Source organism: Uloborus diversus, chromosome 1, assembly GCF_026930045.1.
Source record: "Uloborus diversus isolate 005 chromosome 1, Udiv.v.3.1, whole genome shotgun sequence".
Lineage (NCBI taxonomy): Eukaryota > Metazoa > Arthropoda > Arachnida > Araneae > Uloboridae > Uloborus > Uloborus diversus.
In genome coordinates this window covers 48,069,058-48,091,944 of record NC_072731.1, presented here as the reverse complement: position 1 = coordinate 48,091,944, position 22,887 = coordinate 48,069,058, and the positions used below count along the sequence as shown (strand labels likewise).

At 30.5% G+C, this 22,887-nt stretch overlaps 1 protein-coding gene across 1 annotated transcript in view; it reads right to left on the bottom strand.

The window, feature by feature from the left end:
• Nucleotides 1–22,887, bottom strand: part of LOC129220153 (lachesin-like) — a 428,258-nt gene that overhangs the window by 17,122 nt on the left and 388,249 nt on the right. Inside the window, exons 3-4 of the mRNA XM_054854546.1 lie at nt 21,843–22,050; nt 12,525–12,680 (exon numbers count right to left, since the gene is read on the bottom strand). Of these exons, the coding sequence (XP_054710521.1) occupies nt 12,525–12,680; nt 21,843–22,050 (364 nt within the window). The remainder of the gene's footprint in view (nt 1–12,524; nt 12,681–21,842; nt 22,051–22,887) is intronic.

Genomic DNA, 22,887 nt, shown 5'->3' with positions numbered 1-22,887 from the left:
ATTTTAACTGTTAAAATTTTCAAAATTTTATCTCCCCCCCCCCTTTTTTTCTTTATGCAAATTTTTAAAGTAGCAAAATTTTGCGTTGAAACATTTTGAATTGGAGTATTTTTTAATTGAAGATCAAACATATTTTCTTTAGCATGAAAAGTTTAAGTTTATCATTTTTGGAAATATTTCCTTAATAAAATATTTTGAACTTAAGTAGTTTTTTTTTTTTTTTAATAAAATGCTTTATAAAAGCAAATATTATTAGGTTTACAAAAACGCAATTAAGCCATTTAAGGTTTTTTTAAAAAATTTTTAAAAACTTTTATTCCTTTTAAAATCAAGAGAAAATATAATAAAACTTACTGCGTAAATTTAGAAAGAAAGAGGTTTATGAAAACTCACACATACACATTTAAGGAGGAAAAATATTACTATAAATTTGCATTGAATGTATAGATTTTATATCTGATTAATCAGTTCAATGAAAACATCAATAAAGGAATAAATTACCGCTTGCAATCAGTTGAACTCTCTCATCTAATTTCAATTTGATTAAAATCAATTAATAGTTAAGTTTGGCAATGTAAAATGTGACAAGGAACGCGTTTCATTCTCCTTCTCTCTTTATCTGTTTTATCTCTATTTATCTCTATTATCTATTTTAACAAACCCATCCATCCTTATAAGGGCTAACACACACACACACTATATATATATATATATATATATATATATATATATATATATAGTATGTGTGTGTGTGCGTATGTGCGCATAAAAATTTAAACTGAATGCGTGATAAAAATTAAAAATTAAAAATCTCATTTGAACAGTTTCAAAAGTCGAATATCGACAGTTCCATGCTTGCTTAAATTTTTCCTTAAAATTGATTTGTTAATTATTGGAAATTAACTTCATAATTATGATTATTTAGTTTTGTTCAGGCAACGAGTACGAAGCAGATATTTGTTGCCACTTCTAATGGGCTGTTTAGTAAATAAGTAACTTGAAAAGCTTCAAAACTGACGATTAACTTAGTAATGAAAATTATTTACTTTTCTTTAAGGCAACGATTATAAAGCAGAAATGTGTTGCCATTTCTGATTGTTTGTTTAATGCAGGGAATCCCAACCTGTGAGGCCCGACCCCCAAGGAGGTCGCGACATTGTCCATAAAATAAAAAATATATCATAGTTTAAAAAATAAAATACATAGAAAAAAATAGCATCATTTTGGAGTAGCATCAGTATTTGAGCGCAGTGACGAATCCAGGAGAGGAACAACTGTGGAGCTGTATCACCCCCCTCCTCCCCCCACCGTACTACAGTAGCTAATCGTTAACGTCCTCTAAGATTATCTTAAATTTTACGGTACGATAGAGTACCGTATTTTTCTCCTTCTAACATCATCTAAAATAGTCTACAATTTCGTTTCAAATTCCAAATAGTTTCTTTGAGAGATTTTCTTCACCCCAACCCTTATCCTATAAAATGTCCTGGAACTGCGTTTTTAAGACTTAATTTTGAAAATATTTCGGGGAAGAGCTCCAAACCCCGTCCCGTCCAATAACTTCATCAAAAATAGCCAAGAAATAGGTTCTTAGGATTTTGATTTTGAAAACAATTCCGTGGGAGTGCCTACTGTCCCCCTTCACATCATTAAACATCGGATAAATTTTCCCTTTAAGGCCTTAAAAACTCATCTAAAATTTCGTTTTTAGGTCTTCAATTCCAAAAAAAATTCCGCAGGCGAGTCTCCAAATCCAAACCTACTTCCTAATGTTTGTGAAGATGGCCTGTAATTGCGTTTCTAGGACCTAAAATTCAAAACATTTCCGGGGAAGAGGGGCCAAGCACCTTTCCTTCTCTTAACTTCAACAAAGATGGTCTACAACTACACTTTTTTAGATCATTTCCTTTTTATTTTTGAAAAATTAGAGAATTCCCCTCCTGCCTCCCCTTTGGTGAAAAATTGTTTAAAACTTCATTTTTAGGGCTTGAATTTCAAGAAATTTCAGAGGCAGAATCTTCAAGCTTGAACCATTCATAAAATTTTCTGAACCTCTCCTTTTCCTCCTAACCTCACCATATTTCGGGTAAACTGCAATTTTAGAACTTTAATTTCGAACATTTTCCGGGCTAGGACCTTCGCGTATGTTACATTTACGACTATAGGTTCGTATTGCTAACTCTATTTCTCTACTTTTATAACCCAATTCTCTTAAATTGATTGCTCATAGGCCAGTAATATCCCACACCACTACAAGCAAAATTCTGGACTCTCTGTCTCACTCTCTACCTATAGATAAATTTGAAAAATATTGATGACTATAAAACGCCCTCCTCGCAAGTTCTTGACCTCGCGACGGCCTTGTTAAAAGAAAATGCCTTTATTTACTTCAATGAAAGGTACAAAACTAAGACTACATAATATATATATATATATATATATATATATATATATATATATATATATATATATATATATATATATATATATATATATATAATTTGGCGGCCTAATTTGGATTTAGGACTTATAGGGGGTCGCGGGTTGTTTAGTTGCCGGAAAAGGGGTCGCGACGTGAAAAAGGTTGGGAACCACTGGTTAAATGGATGTATTTGGTGGCTCATTTAAGAGAGTGTCTACGCCCTCATTTGATTCCTAATATGTATAGAATTTTAAATATATACTTTAACCGTTAACGTTTCTACACGTAAAAATGACGCACATCTTTTACTTTTACTTATCTAATTTCATGCTAGGCTCTAAAATAATTTTTCGAGTACAATAAATATTTTACTGCAGAAATATCACGAAACTATCTGGAAACTGTATGCAGATTTATGAGAAAAATAGGTTATATCTGTAATCTTTCTAACAGGCAACAATGTAGCTATTTTTTTACATCAAAACTCGTATCTCATATAAATTATAAGTTTACATTCCTTATAATGTAGCAAAACAAGCTGCCTTTTTAAAAAAATAAATATGTGAAACTTTTGCTTGGTAAATTTCGGCGTTGACAAACAACAACGCCTAACAAGAGCAAATAATAATATAACGAGACAATAACATGCATTCTTCATCAAGTCAAATTAAATTCCCGAATTAACGCATAATATGAGAAAAGAGATAAGTGAAAAAACTGCATATTTTCAAGACATGACAAAACAGTATCTACGCCTTTGAACAAACTCGCCGTTTATTGGATAGTTGCCACAAACACGCAAAGCCCTACGGTTGTTTATCCTTTCTCCTCCACTCCTCTTAGCTAGTTTAACTTTTAATTAATTAGAACTACTTTATTAGACGACACGTTTTCGGGACATGCCCTGGAAGGCTTATCGAACTGTGAAGCGAATACTATTTTAATGGGGTTTTAATGTTTAAAGCGAGCGACCTCAGCGTTTGATGGTATTTTCGTTTCAGATTTAGTTATTCCGCTTTTTTTTCATTTAATTTTCGTAGTTGTTTCAGCTCCATGCAGCTGATATTAATTGATCTTCACTCAAGAGAGTGAACCATTGAAAATGAATTTGCGTTTCAGCCAGACTAAGCAAATGGCTTAATGCTGGATAAAGTTGTTTTACGTTTTTCCTTTTTTTTACAGATGGTAATTATTACGCTCAAAAGTACGTTCTTTGATTTTTTCAAAGAACGTGTCATGTTTTTTACTTTCATTGGATATGATATATTTTTCTTTTTTCTTTTCTTTTTTTTAGAATTAACTGGCTAAAGCGAAATTGCTGAGCGTATAAATGCTAACAGTTATTGCTTATAATTTTCATCTGTAAATAATCTTTGTTTTTGGAATATTATTATTATGATTTTATGAGTTATAGCTTTCATACAATAATTTGAAATTTATTGCGATCTTTTATCAATTTTTTTTTAAATTTATTTTCAAAAGTATAATAAAACTATAACTTTCAAGTACAAAAAACATTTTAATTATAGTCCGACCGCGAACAAAAGACTCTTGTCAGTCATTTGAGGAAACGGATCCATTCCTTACAATATGTAGTGAAGGAAGAAAGATCGCGTGCCATATTTTGGAGTTTAGCAACATTTTGGCGATATGGAAAAAAAAATTATTTCTAGTATATTTTATTTAAGTGATTCTTTAGACAGGAAAAACTTCGTTGCGGTAATAATTGCGTTGAGTTGGGGAAAAGTAAAAATGACAAGCCATGCATTCTGACTTGTCTCGGACTTCCCGGTGATACAAAAACCGCATGTGCGCATGCACCGTTGATGCTTCGGATTATGTAGCAACATCTATCTTTACACCGGACAAAAACTTACCAGTATTTTTGCTGTTTTAGAAATAGTAAACATGTTTTCTCCTCTTATTTGTGTCCAATCTTTCTTGTGCTTTGTGTCGTCACTATCGCGTCAGGAAAGCGTTTCCGACCTTGCAAGTAATTTCCCAGTGTCTAGATATACTCTATCTGCCCTGAAAGCCTGTAAACGCTGTACTGATACACCCTGTATATATTTTAAAATATTTCCAAAGATTATCAGTTCTTCACACTATGCGTAAAAGACTATCGCTTATGAATTTACATAATTTCCTGAGCAATTTTATCACAATTCATTACACTCCAAATAAGAAAAAAAATGTAATTTTCGTCAATATAAACAGCTATACGCACTATGAAACAGTGTCCTTAAAAATAGTTTACATGAGAGAACACTTTTTCCTATATATCAAAAATGAATCAACATATTCTGCAAGCGAAAACCTTGGATTTCGTACTTTTTTTTTCAACTACCGCTTTTAAATGCTATATTTTGAAAAGTTATTTCCCGTCTATAAACGATGAGTACACTATGGTACGAAATGTTATGAGTAATTAATTCCAATATTGAATTCAAAGGAAATTGTTAATGAACAATTAGATCTCATTTTTAAATATGCCTCCAGGAAGTCACAAAAAATTTTCAAAAATAAATGGTTTTATAATCATGGTTATTTTAATGCATAAAAATCTTCTGTGAGGACGTTTGTCACTATAAAGCTTTTAAACGGCTGGACCGTTTTTGATCAATTTTTTTGTGTGTAATTAAATTGTGGAGAGCATGGTTTAGAAACGCGATAGATCGAATCGGAAACGTTTTTGTTAATTAATTAATTAATTTAAACATTGGATGCTTGTACCTCCCAAATGATTAATATATATTTTAACCTATTGTTGAGTGAGAACTGAAACAAATATTTAACCCGTTGCCAAAGGAAAATAAAAAAGCCAGCTCTGCTTTTTGTAATGAAATTTCCCACTGATATATGTCAGTTGAGAATAGATAAAACGTAGAGAGATAGAGAGTGAGAGAAGCCTTCATTTCTTGAAAGCATTGATTTTAGGTGCCGTGATATATTTTAAAGTACTAGAAGGTTCGCGCAAAACGTGTGTTCTGTCGTCGTAGGTGAACCATGTGACCGGATCGGTGCTTTAGGTTTTCCTAAGCAAATGAAAAAAAAGTACCGTACCTAGCAACATTTGTTTCTTGGTTCAAATCCATCTGATTTTGACACCAATGGTCAAAAATATTTAAAGGATTATCAAACATTATTAAAGAAAAAGATGATGGAATTTAAAGACGAAACAAATTTTATTTTCGTCCAGATAAATTACAACATGGTAGTTATGTACACAAAAGATCATTACAGTGGAAGATCTTTATTTTTGGTTTAAAAAAAACAAATTAGGCAATATATGAAGTTTTAAAAGTTTTCGATTAAAAGATCGAACCGCTAATCGGTCGGAGTTGGCTTGGCTCACTGATTGGTTGGATTGCAGTAACGTGGAGACTTGGCGACATTGCTTATAAACAAAAGCGTTGCGTGAACATTTGTTTACATTTTAAAGCTAAAAATAATGTAAATTACTGTATTTTTTGTTTGTTTGCTGAAATATTTTAAATTGCAAAGAATTGTTTTTCGTTTTCAAAGAGTTTTTATTCATTTTAGTTGAAGACATGGGGTGGGGGGGGGGGGAGATGAGTGATTTTCGCTTACTCAGAGAACTGTTTTTACCTTTATCATTTTCAAACGATATCCAGTTGTTTTATTCTTTTTCGTATGGGGGATGATGCAGCGGAATTTCTCGTTTCTTCTAGATGATTAGTTAGTTTTTTACACTTAATATCTCAGGACGCTTTATATCCTTTGAGTATGGTTGAAGGAACAAACAATCAAGCACGGGAGAAAAAATAGTTAATAAAACAACTGCTCAGTGGTCATTAGATAAATCAAGTTGTAATAAATATACGCATTCTGACACCAAGCAGCTTAAATCTTTTCTTTTTACTTACTTTTTTTCAACAAAAAGGTTCGAACACTTGATTGTTTATTGAACTTTTTCAACTCTTTCATTTACAAAATTTGAACAGAACAACGTTTGTCAGGTCCTCTAGTTTGCAGTAATTTAAATGTTTCCTAACTGTGCCATTTTATGTGAGTCTTCAGTTCTGTATGCATATTCGTTGGTGATTATGTGTTAAATCTGTGTGCAGGTATATTTGAATTTCAGCAAACAGTAAAAATCATTAGCAAATTAAATATTCGACGACAACACTGCTATCGAACTATTTCTGCATTTCGGACATTAAAAAAATGCAACACGTGTGACCTATTTCTGCCAGTTAATACAGACCGCAGATAACAAATAAAGTTATATATTAACAGTAATATTAACAGTAAAAAGTATGTACTAAAGATATTAAATGTGAATTTCTGATCAATCACGGAATGTATATTCTTTTGTAAGAAATGCATCATAAAAACTGCTTAAATAGTTTACGAAAACCCGCAAGACCTGCAGGATCTCTATTTTCGCAACCGTTAGTCCAAGATGCATACTTCCAGTTGCAGCAATGTTCAAAATCAGGTGCAGAGTTAAGATATGGAAAGTTTGAAGCGAAAATAAAAATGAGTCAGAAAATACAAAATTTAACTTTTTATAGGGACCTTAGGTTCTATAAGGAAGTTATGTTTAGGGACATAATCTCAATTGAAAGATATTCCTAACACAAAAAAGTTGATATTTGTGCGAGCAAAACTGAAGGAGATATTCGAGTTCAAAGTTTTAAGAGATCATATACAAGATTATATTGGAACCTATCGCCCTTTCAGAAGAATGACAGGCTGTCGAAGTAAAACAAAAGAGTATTTTTCATATATTTTTCATTGCTATTCAAATATAAATGCAAATGTTATGCCATGATACTCAAAAAACACCTACAAAACCTCGAACAATTTGAAAAACCACATTCTATGCGCACAAAATTTTAAACTCTTGTTAACTGCTATATTTCCCCCCAAAAGGTGTTATTGACTGCGTGTGTAAAGTGGTGTAGGTCACGGAACGCTGCGTTTCATATGTCAATGAATATAGGTCGTACTAATGTCAAACTTATCGTGTTGGACTTATCTTTCAATGGAGATTATTTCCCTAAATATAAGCTAGGATATAAAAAGTAAAATTTTGTATTTTTTAATTTTTTTTTATTTTTGCTTTCAACTTTCAATATCTAAACCCTGCATGTGATTTTGAACATTTTTGCAATTGGAAATATGCATATAGGAAAACGGAACACCCTATATATATATATATATATATATATATATATATATATATATATATATATATATATATATATATATATATATATATATATATATATATATATATATATATATATATATATATATTCCTATGCAAAGCGACAGTTTATGTCAGATCTCGACAAAAATTTAGCAGGGAGGTACTTAGGCACCCGAGAAGGAAGAAAGAATGTGGGGGGGGGGGGGCGTTTGAACGACAAAAAAAGTGCTAAACCGTCAGAATTTTAATTTTAGGCCCCAAAAATGGTTTTTATTTTGAGACTCTTCCTGTATTTGGGAGATTATAATTTTTTTTTGTTTGTTTATTTTTTTTGTGATCTGTCGCGACAATTTACAGTTTTTATTATTTGTTTAAGCCTGACTGTTGAACACGCGTCACTTGACATGACTTTTATTTTTTAGGTAGACCGTGCAAAGTCGGGCGATACAACTAGTACAATATAAGTTGATTTTCAGAGGTATAGGTTTGAATTTCTGCGTCTTTTTGCAAACTCTCCTAAGTGATCTCGATGCATCATATACATTAATAATTACAGGAATCTTAGAAGTCATCAGTTATCCACCGTTAAAAAGAAGTAAAATATCTTTTAAGCTGCATTGTGCGAAAATATTTCAATGTCCTTAGTTTATGATTGAAATTTGAGATTTTGTTGATCGTAAACGAATAACAGCTAACTATCAAGAACTATCTTGTGGAATAATTATCTTGCGAAATAAAAGCAATACTTGCTAGTTAAACCAAAAGTTATTTGTCTCTATTAGAGCTATTCCGTCACCGTATGTTTCAAAGAGAAAACTAAATCTGTAAAGCTAAACTAATGTCTCTTTAACTGCGTAATAAAAATCCGACTATCGAAACTGGGGTAATAATATCAAACCTGGAATATGGAAAAAATGTCTAGTGTAGTTGTGTTTTAAATATTTAAACACCAAAAACAATAGTTTTCTTTTCAGACTTTAAATAAGGTTCAAAACACAACTTAAATGTACGATATTTCCTTACAACAGGTCAAACTTTGAGTAATGCATCCGTTAATTCCATGTTTGTTTTCGATTTCTCGTCGTGTTCATCGTCGAAAATTCTTGACAAAGTTGGGAATACGTCTTAGTTGTGGGAGAAAATAACTAAAATTTTCAAAGGAAAATAAAATTTTACATTTCAGATAATGCAGATTTACATCTTATTTTCTGGGATAAAAAGCACAAGCAGCATATACTTGAAATAGCATTTTATTTTTAAGTATTTTTCGTAGGCAACTTAGATTTTAAAATTAGTATGGTTTTGGTATATTTTTCAGACTATTTTTTTTAACACGGATTGCAGACTGCTAAAAATATTTCTGGTGGTGAACGTTTTAACTGTTTTTTTTTTTTCATTCTCTTAAACGAATTCCCATCCCTACATTATGTGCACAACATTTCTTAATTTTTTTTTTACAATAGCTTCGTTGCTAGGTAAGTTCAAAGTAGGGTTGTTTGATTAACGGCAATCTATATGAAAAGTGACTGATACTTTTAAAATATGTGAGACATAAGATTTGATGTCCGTGTTTTGACAATATCAAAAAATCTTAAATAATAACAGTTTCAGTGCTTTCGGAATATTTTTAATGATATAATATTATAATTTGGAACACTTTTTAAATAAAAACACCGATTAATTCACAGATTAATCTCACATAAAGTACTAATTTCAAACAAATTACACAGACACAAGTTAAGCAAGATAGTTTAATAAGTTATTTTAAGAGCAGTTTATACTACCTAAACAAAATTAAATATAGCACAGCTAATGGGGGAAATGTCACAAAACTTAGAACACATAAACTTATATAATGAAATTTAACATTTGCATTTTAACTTCTAAGTTTGCCCCAAAAATACCAGTATCATAAAAAATGTTTTCAAACATTTTCCCCTTTCTTTCTTCTTTGGTTAAATTCTCCGTACATAATACAAAATGTGCTGATTTACGCACTCAACCGTTAGCAGTTTTCTGCCTTCTTTTGCAAGTGTTTCATTTAATAAACATAGGCATGTAGCGTGAATAAAAAATAACTTAATTTTTTAGTTGATAGCTTCATTTGCCTTGGAGGTTGTGCAAATGTAATTATTTTATCTACGGTTAGTTTGAAAGATTCAATTTTTTTTAGGATTCTTTAAAATGAAATTGTACTGATTATTTTTATTCTTTGGTGGCAACGTATTTAAGCTAGCAAAGTATAACTTCTTAAAACCCGTAATCGTTAATTGCTCTGAAAGAAATGTTTCAAACATTGTGAAGCAGTTTTAAATATCGCAGGCTCATTTAAGTTCAGAACTTTCTACGAATAATATTTTTTATAGTTTTACCAAATATACAGCTATTTGTTCCAAAAGTATGTTGTAAAATAGTTTTATTTTTCTCCAAATTAAATACCAGTTTTGTAATTAACTACACAGACATGGTACCATAGTTTTTTAAATGATTAATTACCGTAAATTTAATGTTCAACAATAGCATGTATATACATAAATGTGTGTAATATATTCTCAAAATTAGTGCACATTACTAACGTAATAAACTTTAAAGCAAGTGCTAAGTTTTAAATTTTCTTGCTTTTAAAGATAAATTTTTGGATAATTGCTCTATATTTAAAAATAAAAAATCTATTTCGTTACTGCTTACTTTAAGAGAGTATATCGTTTTCTTCAAAAATGACACGCTAACGTGTCATTTTTAAAGCACTGCTAAATACCCAAGCTTTGCCTTCAATTCACGAGTCGAACCGCACCATGACACTCGCTGGAGAGATAAAATCACTTTATCAACCAGTTTGTTGGCTCTTTTAGCTCTAATGAGATGAGATCTGCCACCCGCTCGGTTATTCACTGTTCCAGACTGAGGAGTTCTAATATTAATGAAACTGCAGTCTCAGATTTGAAACCCGGGATAGCTGGTATACTGCATGTAATTTTACTTTAACTTTGACATGCGATTTCACTTCCCTTACTCTCATGCTCTTCTTTCACTCTCATGCGCACCACATTCCCTTATAGAAAATTTGCTTTCTGGTAAAAATGGTTGTGGGAAAAAAAAAACCAGTGGGATCTTAAACTATACTTTCAAAATAAAACAAACTAATTTTTAAAATATAACTGTTAAAAATAAAAAACAATTTATAAACCGAATATTTCTAAGAATGAATACATTTCCCGATTTTAAAAGAAAAAATAACTTAGGAAAAACAATCAGAGTTTTACTTGAAAAGAACAATAAACAGTACATTTCAGATATAGACTTTTTTTTTCATTTTCTTACTGGTTATTATTGCTAAAACTAGATTAAGAAAATAAGATACTTCTTTTTTAGTAATCGTTATTTTTAATTTTTTTACAAGTCAAATTCTACGTAAGTAAGGCAATATCTGATGATTAGGAAAATAGAGCGGTCATATTTTTTCTTGTTTTACGGTATGCTGTTTATTTGAATCAATTAAATATGGACATATTTAAAAAAAGAAGACTTCTCAGCTTATGAAGAATAAATTAGTTCTGAAAAAAAAAAGCAGTTTGCTGTTAGTTGTATTTTGTATGAATACTCTGTGTTTATACTTTTTTTCATAAAAATAGGATAAGAAAAAAAATACATAGCACAGGTTTAAAAATACATTTAAAAATACCTATGTATTCAAACACACACACACATGTATGATGTTTTAAATATATTTTTCTTGTTTATTTCTTAAAATATTATTTTCACCTCTGCTGTATATTTCTTAATGCACAATGATAACCAATCAACTTGCAGTTTAAATCTCAGGCTTAAATAAAAAATAAATCCTTGTTGAAGTGAAAATAAAATCAAAGGCAGGGATGAATATTTTTCCCGGAAAAAAGGGAGGAAATTTGTGAATTGATACACATTAAGAGCATAAAATAAGGATGGATATCACGTAAAAATGTAATTATTAAATGCTAAATTAAATTAATTAAAAATTAAAAGAATAAAAACATAGTTTTCACGGTTATAAGAAGAGTAATATCTGGGTAGGTCCGGGTCCCGTGTCTCTGCATTTGCTTTTCCAATTACCTAAAGATAGTGTAGTTTTTTTTTTTTTTGGGGGGGGGGTGTAATGTCAGCCCTGCCCCCGAAAATCTTTTTCAGGACAAGATTCAGACCAGATTTAAAAGCGTTGTCTTTTTAACTTGGCACTTCCCTTTCCAATTTGAACAGTTTGTCAAAACTCTACTGTTAAAACCAATAAAATTGCAGTCCGATATAAATACAGAATAATCATCAGAATAATTTTTACTATAGCTGAATTTCGACAATGGTAGCATAAACTATTACCCATTGTCGTAAATTATTTGCATTAATTCGAATATTGATTTATTTGAAACTAGCTATTCACCTTCATTTCTAGTAATCGAAATTTTAACCTAACGAAAAGGGCCAAAAATCACATACCCATATGGTAGTCTTAAAAAACATACGAGAATACATGTGACAAAAGTCTTGTAAACGTGTGCGCTTGCTTGTTATTTACTGTAACTCAGTTTAACATGTTTTTAAATTAACTTAGCAGAAAATTTTTGAAGATATTTCACAACTAATAAATAAATAAATAAAAATAAAAAACAGCAAAAAAACAAATAAAAATTGCTAATAAATAAATAAAATAATAATAAATAAACAAATAAAAATTATAAATAGATAAGTAAATAAATAAATAAATAAATAAAATAGTAATACATTTATAAATAAAATTAAATAACAATAAATAAATAAACAGGTCGATGTATAGATACATAAATGTAATGAAATTAATTTAAAAATGAAACTGTAACACAAAAAAGAAAGAAAAAGTGGGACATGTGCAAAATACAATCGAGATGGAAAATTGATTTTTATTGCACTTACCTAACTTTAAGCCAGCCGGTATGTCCTTTTGATCTTCACGTCTCCATTTTATTTTGGGGTACGGGGAACCGGATGCTCGACATCGTAAACTTATGTCCCCGCCTTCTCTAACTTCAGTGTCAGAGCTTGTATAGTCTTCATCAATTTTTGGTGGAACTTAAAATAAAATAAGAAACATATAAATATATATTTTTTTATCACAAAAACGCTATGCATATTTCATATCTATCTCTTAACACTTATAAACAGAGATGTCTGTGTTGCCCCTCACGTACTTAGGTGCTCCAAAAATCGAATGCTGTTTAACACAGCCTAGTGGAGCTTTCTTACTTTTCATTATGACACAATTTGAATGCTTGTTTAATCATTCAATATTTCGTTTCATAGCTTCGTAAATATTGATCTTTATACGTAGAAAGACGGTAGGGGCCATAGTGAACCCTAAGCTAACAATGAAAAAAATGAGTTGCAAAAAAAAAAAAAAATCCTTGTTTAATATTTCTTATTAACGAAGTAATTAATATAACTAATAATCTAAAGTTAAAAAGTTTGTTTGTTTGAACGCGCTAATCTCAGAAACTACTATCTCGAATTGAAAAATTATTTTTGTGTTGAATAATCCATTTATTGAGGAAGTATTATTAGTCATAACATTATGTTATGACTAATAGGAGTGAAGCAGCAATAAAAAATGTTATGAAAACGAGAAAATTTATAGCATAATATAAAAAGTTTAGATCGCCGAATATACGTATGTTTTTGAGGGAGATCGTGAAACGCCGGGGCATGTAGCTAGTGGTGTATATAACTCTTGCGGCATTGACATTAACCATTTACTTCCATATAGTACTTTAAAGTACCATCAGATCCAAAACTGAATAAAATACATTATGGGGTTGGAGTGCCACTGAAATTTATAGTTATTAAAACATATATTAGGGGGACCGAAAAGTCATGTAATGTTCTTTAAAGTTTTTTTTTTCTTTTGTGAATTTTTGTTTTTAATCAACAATGAAATAACCCATTTACCAACCACCTTTTGCTGTGTAGTGCACAAATTTTCAATCCAGAACAAATATAATTTAATGGATTTTTGATCGAAATATCTGGAGAAAGTTACAGAATATGGAAAACTATTAAGAATGTTTTTTTTTTGTTACATTAAGATCGGAAAAAAGGGAAATCAGATGGTCAATATTAGGGGAGTATGGTGGGTGAAACAGCCCAATGCAGCTTATTAATGTTTTAAGGGTTCGCCTCGATCATTGTCCTCTTTCATTATCATGCTTCAGGATGACTTCTTCTCTGCTGATAATTGAAAATATTATCGCCACAAATTGCGCCATCTGATTTCCCTTTCTATCTATCATTAAAACACTTTCAATAAGACAAACACTTGAAAAGTTGGCTTTTATCCAAAATGCCATTTCCACGCATATTTTTCAAAAATTAACTGATTTTTATCTTTCCAGGATTGAAAATGTGCATACTTTATGGCAAAAGACTGTTGATAACTGGATTATTTACATCAGTAAAAAAAATGTTTTTAAGATAAACAATATTACTTTCTGGCCCCCCTAATAGTTTATTTTAACCTTACTATATGGCACTAAAGCTTATACTAAGATGTAATAATTTTAGGTAGCATCATTCAGCTGCTTGTTTTTATAAAGAAATGCTATCCTATGAACACTAACCCCCTAAGTTTAAATTTATTCCTATACCTTCTCGAAAATTATTTTGGATAAAAATATATAATACAGTAGAACCTCCTTTAAGGGACACCTTCGAATAAGGGACACCTCTATTTAATTGACACCTTTTTTAGACTCCGTTCCTTTGAATAGGAACCCGGAAGTAATTGCCTCTCATTAAGAGACATTCCATTTAAGGGATAGTCACACAGAAGCATTACAAAGAAATTATGTTTAAATGCATTAGAAATACTGGATTTATATGTGAATTAAAGGTTCCTTTTTTGTCCAAAAATTAACTGGCAAAAGGTTGCCTTGGCATTAGCAGGCAAATAAACAAATAAATAATCTAAAATTCTTGGTGAGGCCTATATTCATGTTTTCTCTCATAATTTTTTTCAAATGGGCTCCAACAGATAGTGTGCCACTTTCAATAAGACAAACACTTGAAAAGTTGGCTTTTATCCAAAATGCCATTTCCACGCATATTTTTCAAAATCATGATCAATGATTCATGTTTCAATGATCAATGTTCACGCATATTTTTCCAAATCAGTTCATGACAAGCTTTGTATCGAGCACTTGAAATATGATCACACTGCATTTTGCACTATAAATTACAAGACATCAGACAAATCCACGTGACATATTGCTACAATTTGTATTTTCAATATTAATATTTTTTTCCAGTTTGAAAAATTTATGAATTTTATTTAGCAGACTTGGATTTACTTATTTTGGGCCCCTGCAACACAATCTCTAGGACTTCTCTCCAGAGGCCAGCAGGGTATATTTGCAACATTTTAAGTCTTAGCGCTAGTTTTTTTTTTTTTTTTTTCAATTTCTTGGGCGTTCAGGTTTTTTTTTAAGGATGTGCCCCCTCCCTGCACTGCGGGGTCTGCGGGTACTCAGATCCGCGCCTATTTAGTAATATATAAGAAACATTTTTAATAATTAGTTTACGTTTATTACGAAATTATACTGAGTTTACACAGCATGCATGCATTCATGTACTTCCAAAGAAATGACGCCTATATTTAACGGAAAAATTGTTCGGTACCTTAGTCTCTCTTATTCGGAGGTTCTACTGTATTCAGTCTTCCATTTGATCAAAATTGCGTTTTTACTTTGCTATGTGAGGCTGTTTTTGCTATTAACTTACAATTCACTATACTCAACTAGTTTTTGGCCGTTTTTCTTTATATACAGCTTTCTTATTAAAGAATGCTCTTTTCGACTTATTAAATTTCAAAACTCCCTCAATTATTTTTTACTTCCTTTTCCAAAAAAGGAAGTATTGAATTCGCGAAAAACTTTTCACTCAAAATTCGACCTTAATTTCCATTTTGCTCACCACCGAATTATTGTAGAGTTTTTTTTTCAACTCGAATTATTCATTCCCCGAGTTAATTACAATGACTTTTCTCGTGACGTCCGTATGTACGTATGTATATATGTATGTGCGTATGTATGTCGCATAACTCAAGAACGGCACGTCCTAGAAAGTTGAAATTTGGTACATACACTCTTAGTGGGGTCTAGTTCTGCACCTCCTCTTGTGGTTGCATTCGGGTGTTTCCAAAGGGGTCTTTTACCCCTTTTTGGGGGGAAATCATTGTTAATTTCGATGTATGATCAAGTGGTGTTATAATTTAGCGGACACTTGGGGATATATTGCCAGTCTTTTGGTTGCCAAGTTTTGTCGCCAAATTGGCGACAAATTTGGCATTTTTTTTTTAAATCTGGTTTTAATTTGGCCACTGGTTGTGATATTCAAGCTTTATAAAACTCTTTTAAAATAACGTTTGTAGTTTTATTTGGAAAAATTATACACACAGTTTCAGTTTTATTGGTTTTAAAAGCATAAGAAAGCTTCTTTTTTAATCTGCAGATATTTTTCTATAATTCAATTTACTCAATCATGTTTTCACAAAAAACATAAAAAATCATTACTTTCTATTTTCTGAAACTGTTTGATTTATTTCATAAAATCTGAAAGTCATTTACAAGTTCGCTATATTTCAAAATTATTTTGAAAGCCTTTTATTTATCGACTCTACCGAAACATACTTTAAACCTAATTTTCTCATAGATTTACAAAAGTGAAAAGAGTAATTATTCCAAAATCACTTTTCACTCAGTCAATCCCTTCTCTATTCATCTCTCTGGGTGAGAGTACAAATTTAATAACAACTTCCAATTCATCTTCGAAATATAAACATGTGTGAATTTGAGATAAGGTACTTAAATCTGCGTATGCTTGAAATCTCCGTCCGATTTTGTTCTAAGCGCATTCCAAGAGATTAGAAATTTAAATTTGTATTTTAATATTACACACATTTAATTGTTTAGCAATGGTTTGCTAATCGAAGCTATTTGGATATGAAATGAGTTTTCGATATAGTATGCATCTTCACGCAAGCATTTACAATGAATGGATTATAAAGCGAATTCTTCTGTATGCAATTTAACACTGAAACCGGATTTTATTCCAGTTATTTTTTTGTTGAAAGATCGTAATTCATTTTTTAATCTAAAATAAATAAAAAATTATTGTTGGCAAAGTCTTTTGTATATATTTGGCGCGCTTAAGAACTCCTTACAGAGGTTTTATGCAAATATAGTTTCTTAAACTTGAATTTTTTATTGTAAATCTGATTTCTAGATTCAATTCAAAAATAAAATACTGAATCATGCATTGCCTTTTTGAGGGATTATTGCGTAAATAAAATTGTCACTATCGGTATTTGTTCTTCGAAAAACTAAGTATTATGTCACTGAGATAAAAATTATTGAGTATTTTACCATAGCTGAACAATTATGTTGTTAATAATAAATAAAACACGTATTTCCTAAACCTAACTTCGTTCTTTTTAACAGATGAAGGAAATAAATAATTAATAATAAATAATTTGCACATAATTGTAAACGAGACAGAAAATTCCGCAACTTGTTAATTTTTGTTTTTACTTTCAAGAGTTTTTTTTTTTTTTTTAAACTTTGAATCACCAAACAATGCTATCTATTTTAATCTTTTGATAGCAGTAATTATCTTTTGTAAATCTGGATTTCATTTTTTTTCTGCATCTGCCAAAAAATACAAATAAAAATTAAAAAAAAGCAAAGTCAGGGTTTCAACTATGAAATTTCCGTATTCAAGTATGAAAAACGCGGTTTTGTTTCTCATAAAACTCAAGCTTGCTAGTGAAATAGCATATATAGCGTGACTCTAATGTGTAGAACATTATCACTCCTAGCCTTAATTGACTTCGCTGTTTTCTTAGAAATGCCAGTACTGAAAATGGTTGAAAATTGTTTAAGCTTATAAATTCCGTAGGCAATTTCGCATACGATTTTTTTTAATATTTCCCACCATCAAAATCAAAAAAAAAAAAAAAACATATCTTCTACAATTTCTTTTGAATATGTTGTTCTTTTATTTAAACATGAGAATTGCGATTTTTTGGCAGACGGAAAGAAACATAACTCTAAAAAATAAAAAAAATAAGCAGTCTGTCGCCGACGTATCGAATATCCGTTCAAAGCAGCTTTTGAAAAAGGTGTTATCTAAAAGCGCAAGCTTGACAGCTTTGGCCGTTTATCTGTATAGCGCTGTGACCCCACGAAACGAAGTTTTTTTTGGATTCTATGACATGTTCATCTGGCGTGACAGGAAAGTTGATAATATTTTTATGTTAGAAGCTAGATTTTATTTTGTTTTATTTTCTTGGCTCATATCAGTTTGCAATATATTTCGAATCTTGTGATTTTTGTCTAAATTTGACGCGAAAGACGATTTCAAAAGGAGAACTGTTTATTAAAGTATAGAAATAGCAATTTAAGCTTGTTTTTCATTTTGTTCCAATACTTAAAATACATTATTCATTTTACTGTAAATTAAGATATTATGTGTCCAAATATTTACCTATAACTGTTCATTTCAGTTTTTTTTCTGGAGAAAAAATATATCTATATTTTCCCAAAAAACGCGTTTTTTCTTTAAGCGTCTCTTTTTTTTTCGCTTTTTATATAAGTCTGTTGTTTTATCGTACAACTACATGTAAAATCGATAAACATCTCAAATTCAAGTAATAATAACAATAATGATTAAATCTTAATTTATAAAGTTTTATTTCTTATTTCTTTTTCTAATGAAATTGAAAAGCTAAGTAAGCCCATTTTCTCGTAAATGAGCTTCGGTTTTCCAGCATTTCTCTCTCAATTTATAAGGCTGCAAATAATTTTAAATGTACTTTTAACAAGTTGAAAAGCATCGTTTAAAAAAACGTCGATCCTGAATTTAAAAAAATAAAATGCTATTTTATATATAAAAATTTCTTGTAAGAAATAATTGAACTCAAGGAATGTTTTCCACTATTAAACCTTGCAAAATTTACAAAAAGAAATCATAGACCTAAGTTACAGTAAACACTCTCCAAATTAAAATTTTCAAGCTAAAGTGGTATTAAAAATGAAAAAAAAAATAATGGTGATTATAATAATAAATAAACAACTAAACTAAGAACTATTTGAAGTTTTTAGCAAATACACCTATTTATTAGTTAAGGCGTGATATTACTACTGGGCGATGCTAAAAGTCCAAATAAACTACTAGGTGCGGCAAAAAAAAGTGCGACAAAGTTTGCAGCATGAAATAGACGTAAATTAATTTATTTTTATAAAGTCTTTATTTCTTTTTGTCTCTCAATTCTGAAATCAATTTATAATCAATTTTCTAGTTTATATTTTGTTCCTTTTGGTTATTTTACAATGTCAAGCAAATATGTGCTATTTTAAAGCTGTTCAACTAATGCGATCGAGTTTATTTGCTTCATGTAACTCAGCAACCAGTGTTCGATGCAATATGCCGTTTCAAGGAAACGTAAAATGATAGTCGACGTCCAGGAAGTGCACTAAAACGTATAATGGACACTTCTGCTAATAGAAGGGCCAACAAAAAGCGAGTCCAGTGAAATGCTCGGATTTCCATGAGAATGGGCTTGGATGAAATGGGAATAAGTGATCAATCAGAGCGGCTAAGCGCAAAAGCAGAGCTCAGAAAAAAGCTTTACAAGCTTCAAAAAGTTCAGTATTTTTCAGAAGAAAACAAACTCGTGCGGCTCCAAAGATGCCAAAAACTTTCGAGTTGGGTCGCAAGTCACTGCTGGAGAGAGATTCCAATCACTGATGTGCAGCTCTTAATCGTTTTATCAGCTCGTAACTCTCAAAACGATAGGATTAGGTCTGTAGACACTCCACGCACCTTGACAGATGCTAAACGCCAAAATTTGAAGTTGGTATTGGTGTGGGGTGGAATTTGCACAATCGCCAAAAAAAAAAAAATGTATATCTTTTATTTTTTCTTGATGATGGGGTTGAAATGAATAAAAAAGTGTACCGGAGGGACATTTTAGAAGCTGTTGTACTTATGTGAGCCAATACACGCTATGGCAATGTAGACTGAAAGTTCCTTTTAGAAACTCTGCAACAGTTTACTTTTCCAAAAAGACAAGAGTGCAAGCTAAAAGTGCAAGGTGAATCTTCTTGATATGATATCTGTGGAGTGGGTACCCTACTTGCTAGACCTCAATCCCATGGATGTGTGGTCTGTTTCAGAGTCTAGGGTCTGCCCTAAATCACACAAAAGTTCAGATTCTCTAAATCAAATTTATGTAGCAAAAACAGGATAGGTTAAACATAAAAGACTTTTACCCAATGGCTGAAAATTTCGATAAGCGGTAGCGCTTCTGCATAATTGCAAACGGCGGTCAGTTTAAGAGGAATTAAATTTTTTAATTACTTAAGGTCTACTTATATGACTATAGGTTGTGTTTATATTAATTAATTTATTTTCGGTAAAGTTGAACCTAAACGTTAAACATGAAGTGAAGTTAAACTGTTTGCTCATACATAATAATTTATTCTATCAGTTAACGTTTATATGCATTTATATTTAATGAAAAAACTTTAACATAAATGAATTTGAAAAATAATTATTATTCAACTAATACTACAAGAAGGATTACTATAATCTTTCTCGCAAGAGTCTGACGATCAGCATCATGTTTTTCTTTCTTAACATTAGTGAAAACATATGTTAATACTTTTTTTTTTTTTTTTTTTTTTGATGAACGAATTGAGGCATAACTGTTTTAATTTTCAGTACGGTTTGTCTTTTCAAAAATGTTAAAACTAGAAATCTCTACTTTTGTTTTTAAGTTTACGCTAAACGTATATATTTGTACACGTTTATAACTACACTATCGCAAGCAAATAAACAAACAAAATAATGTGGTATTTCTAAAGATAATACTTCTAATTCTAAAGATAAGTTCCATTTGGTAAACATTTATTTGAATAGTGCTCTTAACGTATTTTCCCAGAAGTATAACTGTTACTTTTTTTTATTGCATAAAAAAATACATTAAAATCGTTATATGTTTATTTTTCGGTGGAAAGTCCCCAAATCATTATATCTAGTTTTCTGCATTATTACATCCACCTGTATTTAAACCGCTCGAAATGCTCAAAGGCAAACATTTCTATCAGTGAAAAACGAAGTAGAAAATAAAAATTTCATGGCTTATTGAAATCATATCAGCAAATGGAACGTGATGAAATCTTAACGTTAAATAGTCATTAGTACGACCATTATTTTAACAGTTACTGGCAACATACTCGCAGCTGACGTTATAAAAAAGAGAATTCGCCATCAGAATGGGAAAAAAGAACATCGAAAGCTAATTTCATTTCTGTGTTGATAGTTTAAAGGAAAAGTGGTATAAAATGTAAAAATGTCTTTTTTTTTTTCTTTCGGAAACACATCCTTTCAATTAAATTGTCTTGTTGTTTGAACATGTACTGAAGATATGATTTTAAAATGTAAAGCTTCGAGGGTTTTATTTATGTTTTATGAGGTGTTTTTACGCACTTAACGAATACTTCTGAACAATGTAGTAATAATATCAAACAACATTTATTCTACTTTTCAAAAAGTAAAGCAAATAAAACTTTCCAAGAAGCGGTAAAACTATTTTATTTTTAAAACAAAAAGCTAAATTTCAACAAATATGTATGTATAGTACTAAATTATCTTTAATGCTGAGTTCAACACTTTTCCTTTTTAATTACATCTGTTTAGCTACAATGACAAAAACTCTAAGTGTGACTCATTTCTTTGCAAGAGTTATGCGTTTTTTTTTTGGAACGGTTAATATTTTAATAGTTTACCTTTGCTCATCTATGGAGTTGCAAAACTAATCTAATTTCTCTTATGTTTATTTCTTTTTTTCGATAGTAGGTGGGTGTTTAGAATTTTCATACCGCATGTTTTTAGGAATGTCTTTATCTTAAAGGTCAGTTTTCCCTCAAACGAAAATTTAAGTTGTTATATCAGCAATTAACTTTTAATGTTACCAAGAGTAAAAGAATATACGCGGAAAATGAGAAATGATCATCAAAACTGCATTAAGCTAAAGTATGAGTAAAATAATGGAATAAAATAATGCGCATATCATACGTTATCAAGAAATTGCGGCTTATTTATACAAGCACATGATTTATTCATTTTTATTTCATCTGTCGTTAGTTTTACATTATTATTTTAATTTTTAACTTAACTTACCTACGACATCCAAATAACCGCTTTGACTTTTCATGGGGGAAGTGTTTATTTGGCACATGTATTCTCCTTTGTCAGATTCTTCCACGTCTTTGATGTTGAGCCACCACGTTCTGTAACCATTGTGAGATATACTATACCGGTTATTCCTTGTTATCACTTTGTCGTGTAAAGTTAGAAGCGTATGCTTGTCTGTATGGATCCATGCCACCTAAAAGAAAAAAACACATTATGCTGAATATTTTGCAAAAAATATATTAGATTTATTATTTTTTTTTCCTTAGTTTGTGTTGCGTAGTAACATGCTTAAGTACGAAATTTTGCGTACATTAAGATTTTATGAAATTTGTTTAAAAAACTATCGTGCAAACAGTAAAAAACGTGAGCTCAAATTTTTGTCAAAACCCTTATTTCTTTTACACACCTTGCTGAAAATATACTTTTTAGCAACTAATTTAATAAGTTTGATTTTGCTATTTTTGTCTTGTGTCTTTGACAACACTGTAAGAGTAAAGGTTTTTGTTTCCCCGTTTTTGTATTGTTTCATTGCTGGCGAATATTATGCTCCTGTTCGTCCAGCACTTGATTAAAAAAACTCAGGTTCATTTCCATTTTTGAATTTAATATCAGATATTCTAGTTGTAGTTAGATATTTTGGAAAATATCAAATTATATCAATTATACTCTAGCCGCGTGTAGGATTGTCCGACCAGTGAGTAAACTTCTCCCAGTGAATGACCAGCGCGTCATTTTTTTTTTTTTTTTTTGAATAGTTTCCAAAAAAATTGTTATAAAAAAAATTTGCTAAAAAGGTTTTCTTTGTTGATATTCTAAGCTATCTGACACCTGATTGGTTACTTTGATCACATATTTTTTTTCCTGAAAAAAAATTTAGAACTTGAATCGCTCTTTTTCTCTTCTAAAATAATAAGGCTGGTTTTGTACATTCAATTTTTTTGATAAATATTAATTGTATTTATAAATTTTGTTTTTTAACTCTACGAAAAACAAATTAGGTATACATATTTCATCTATGGGTTTAAATTGT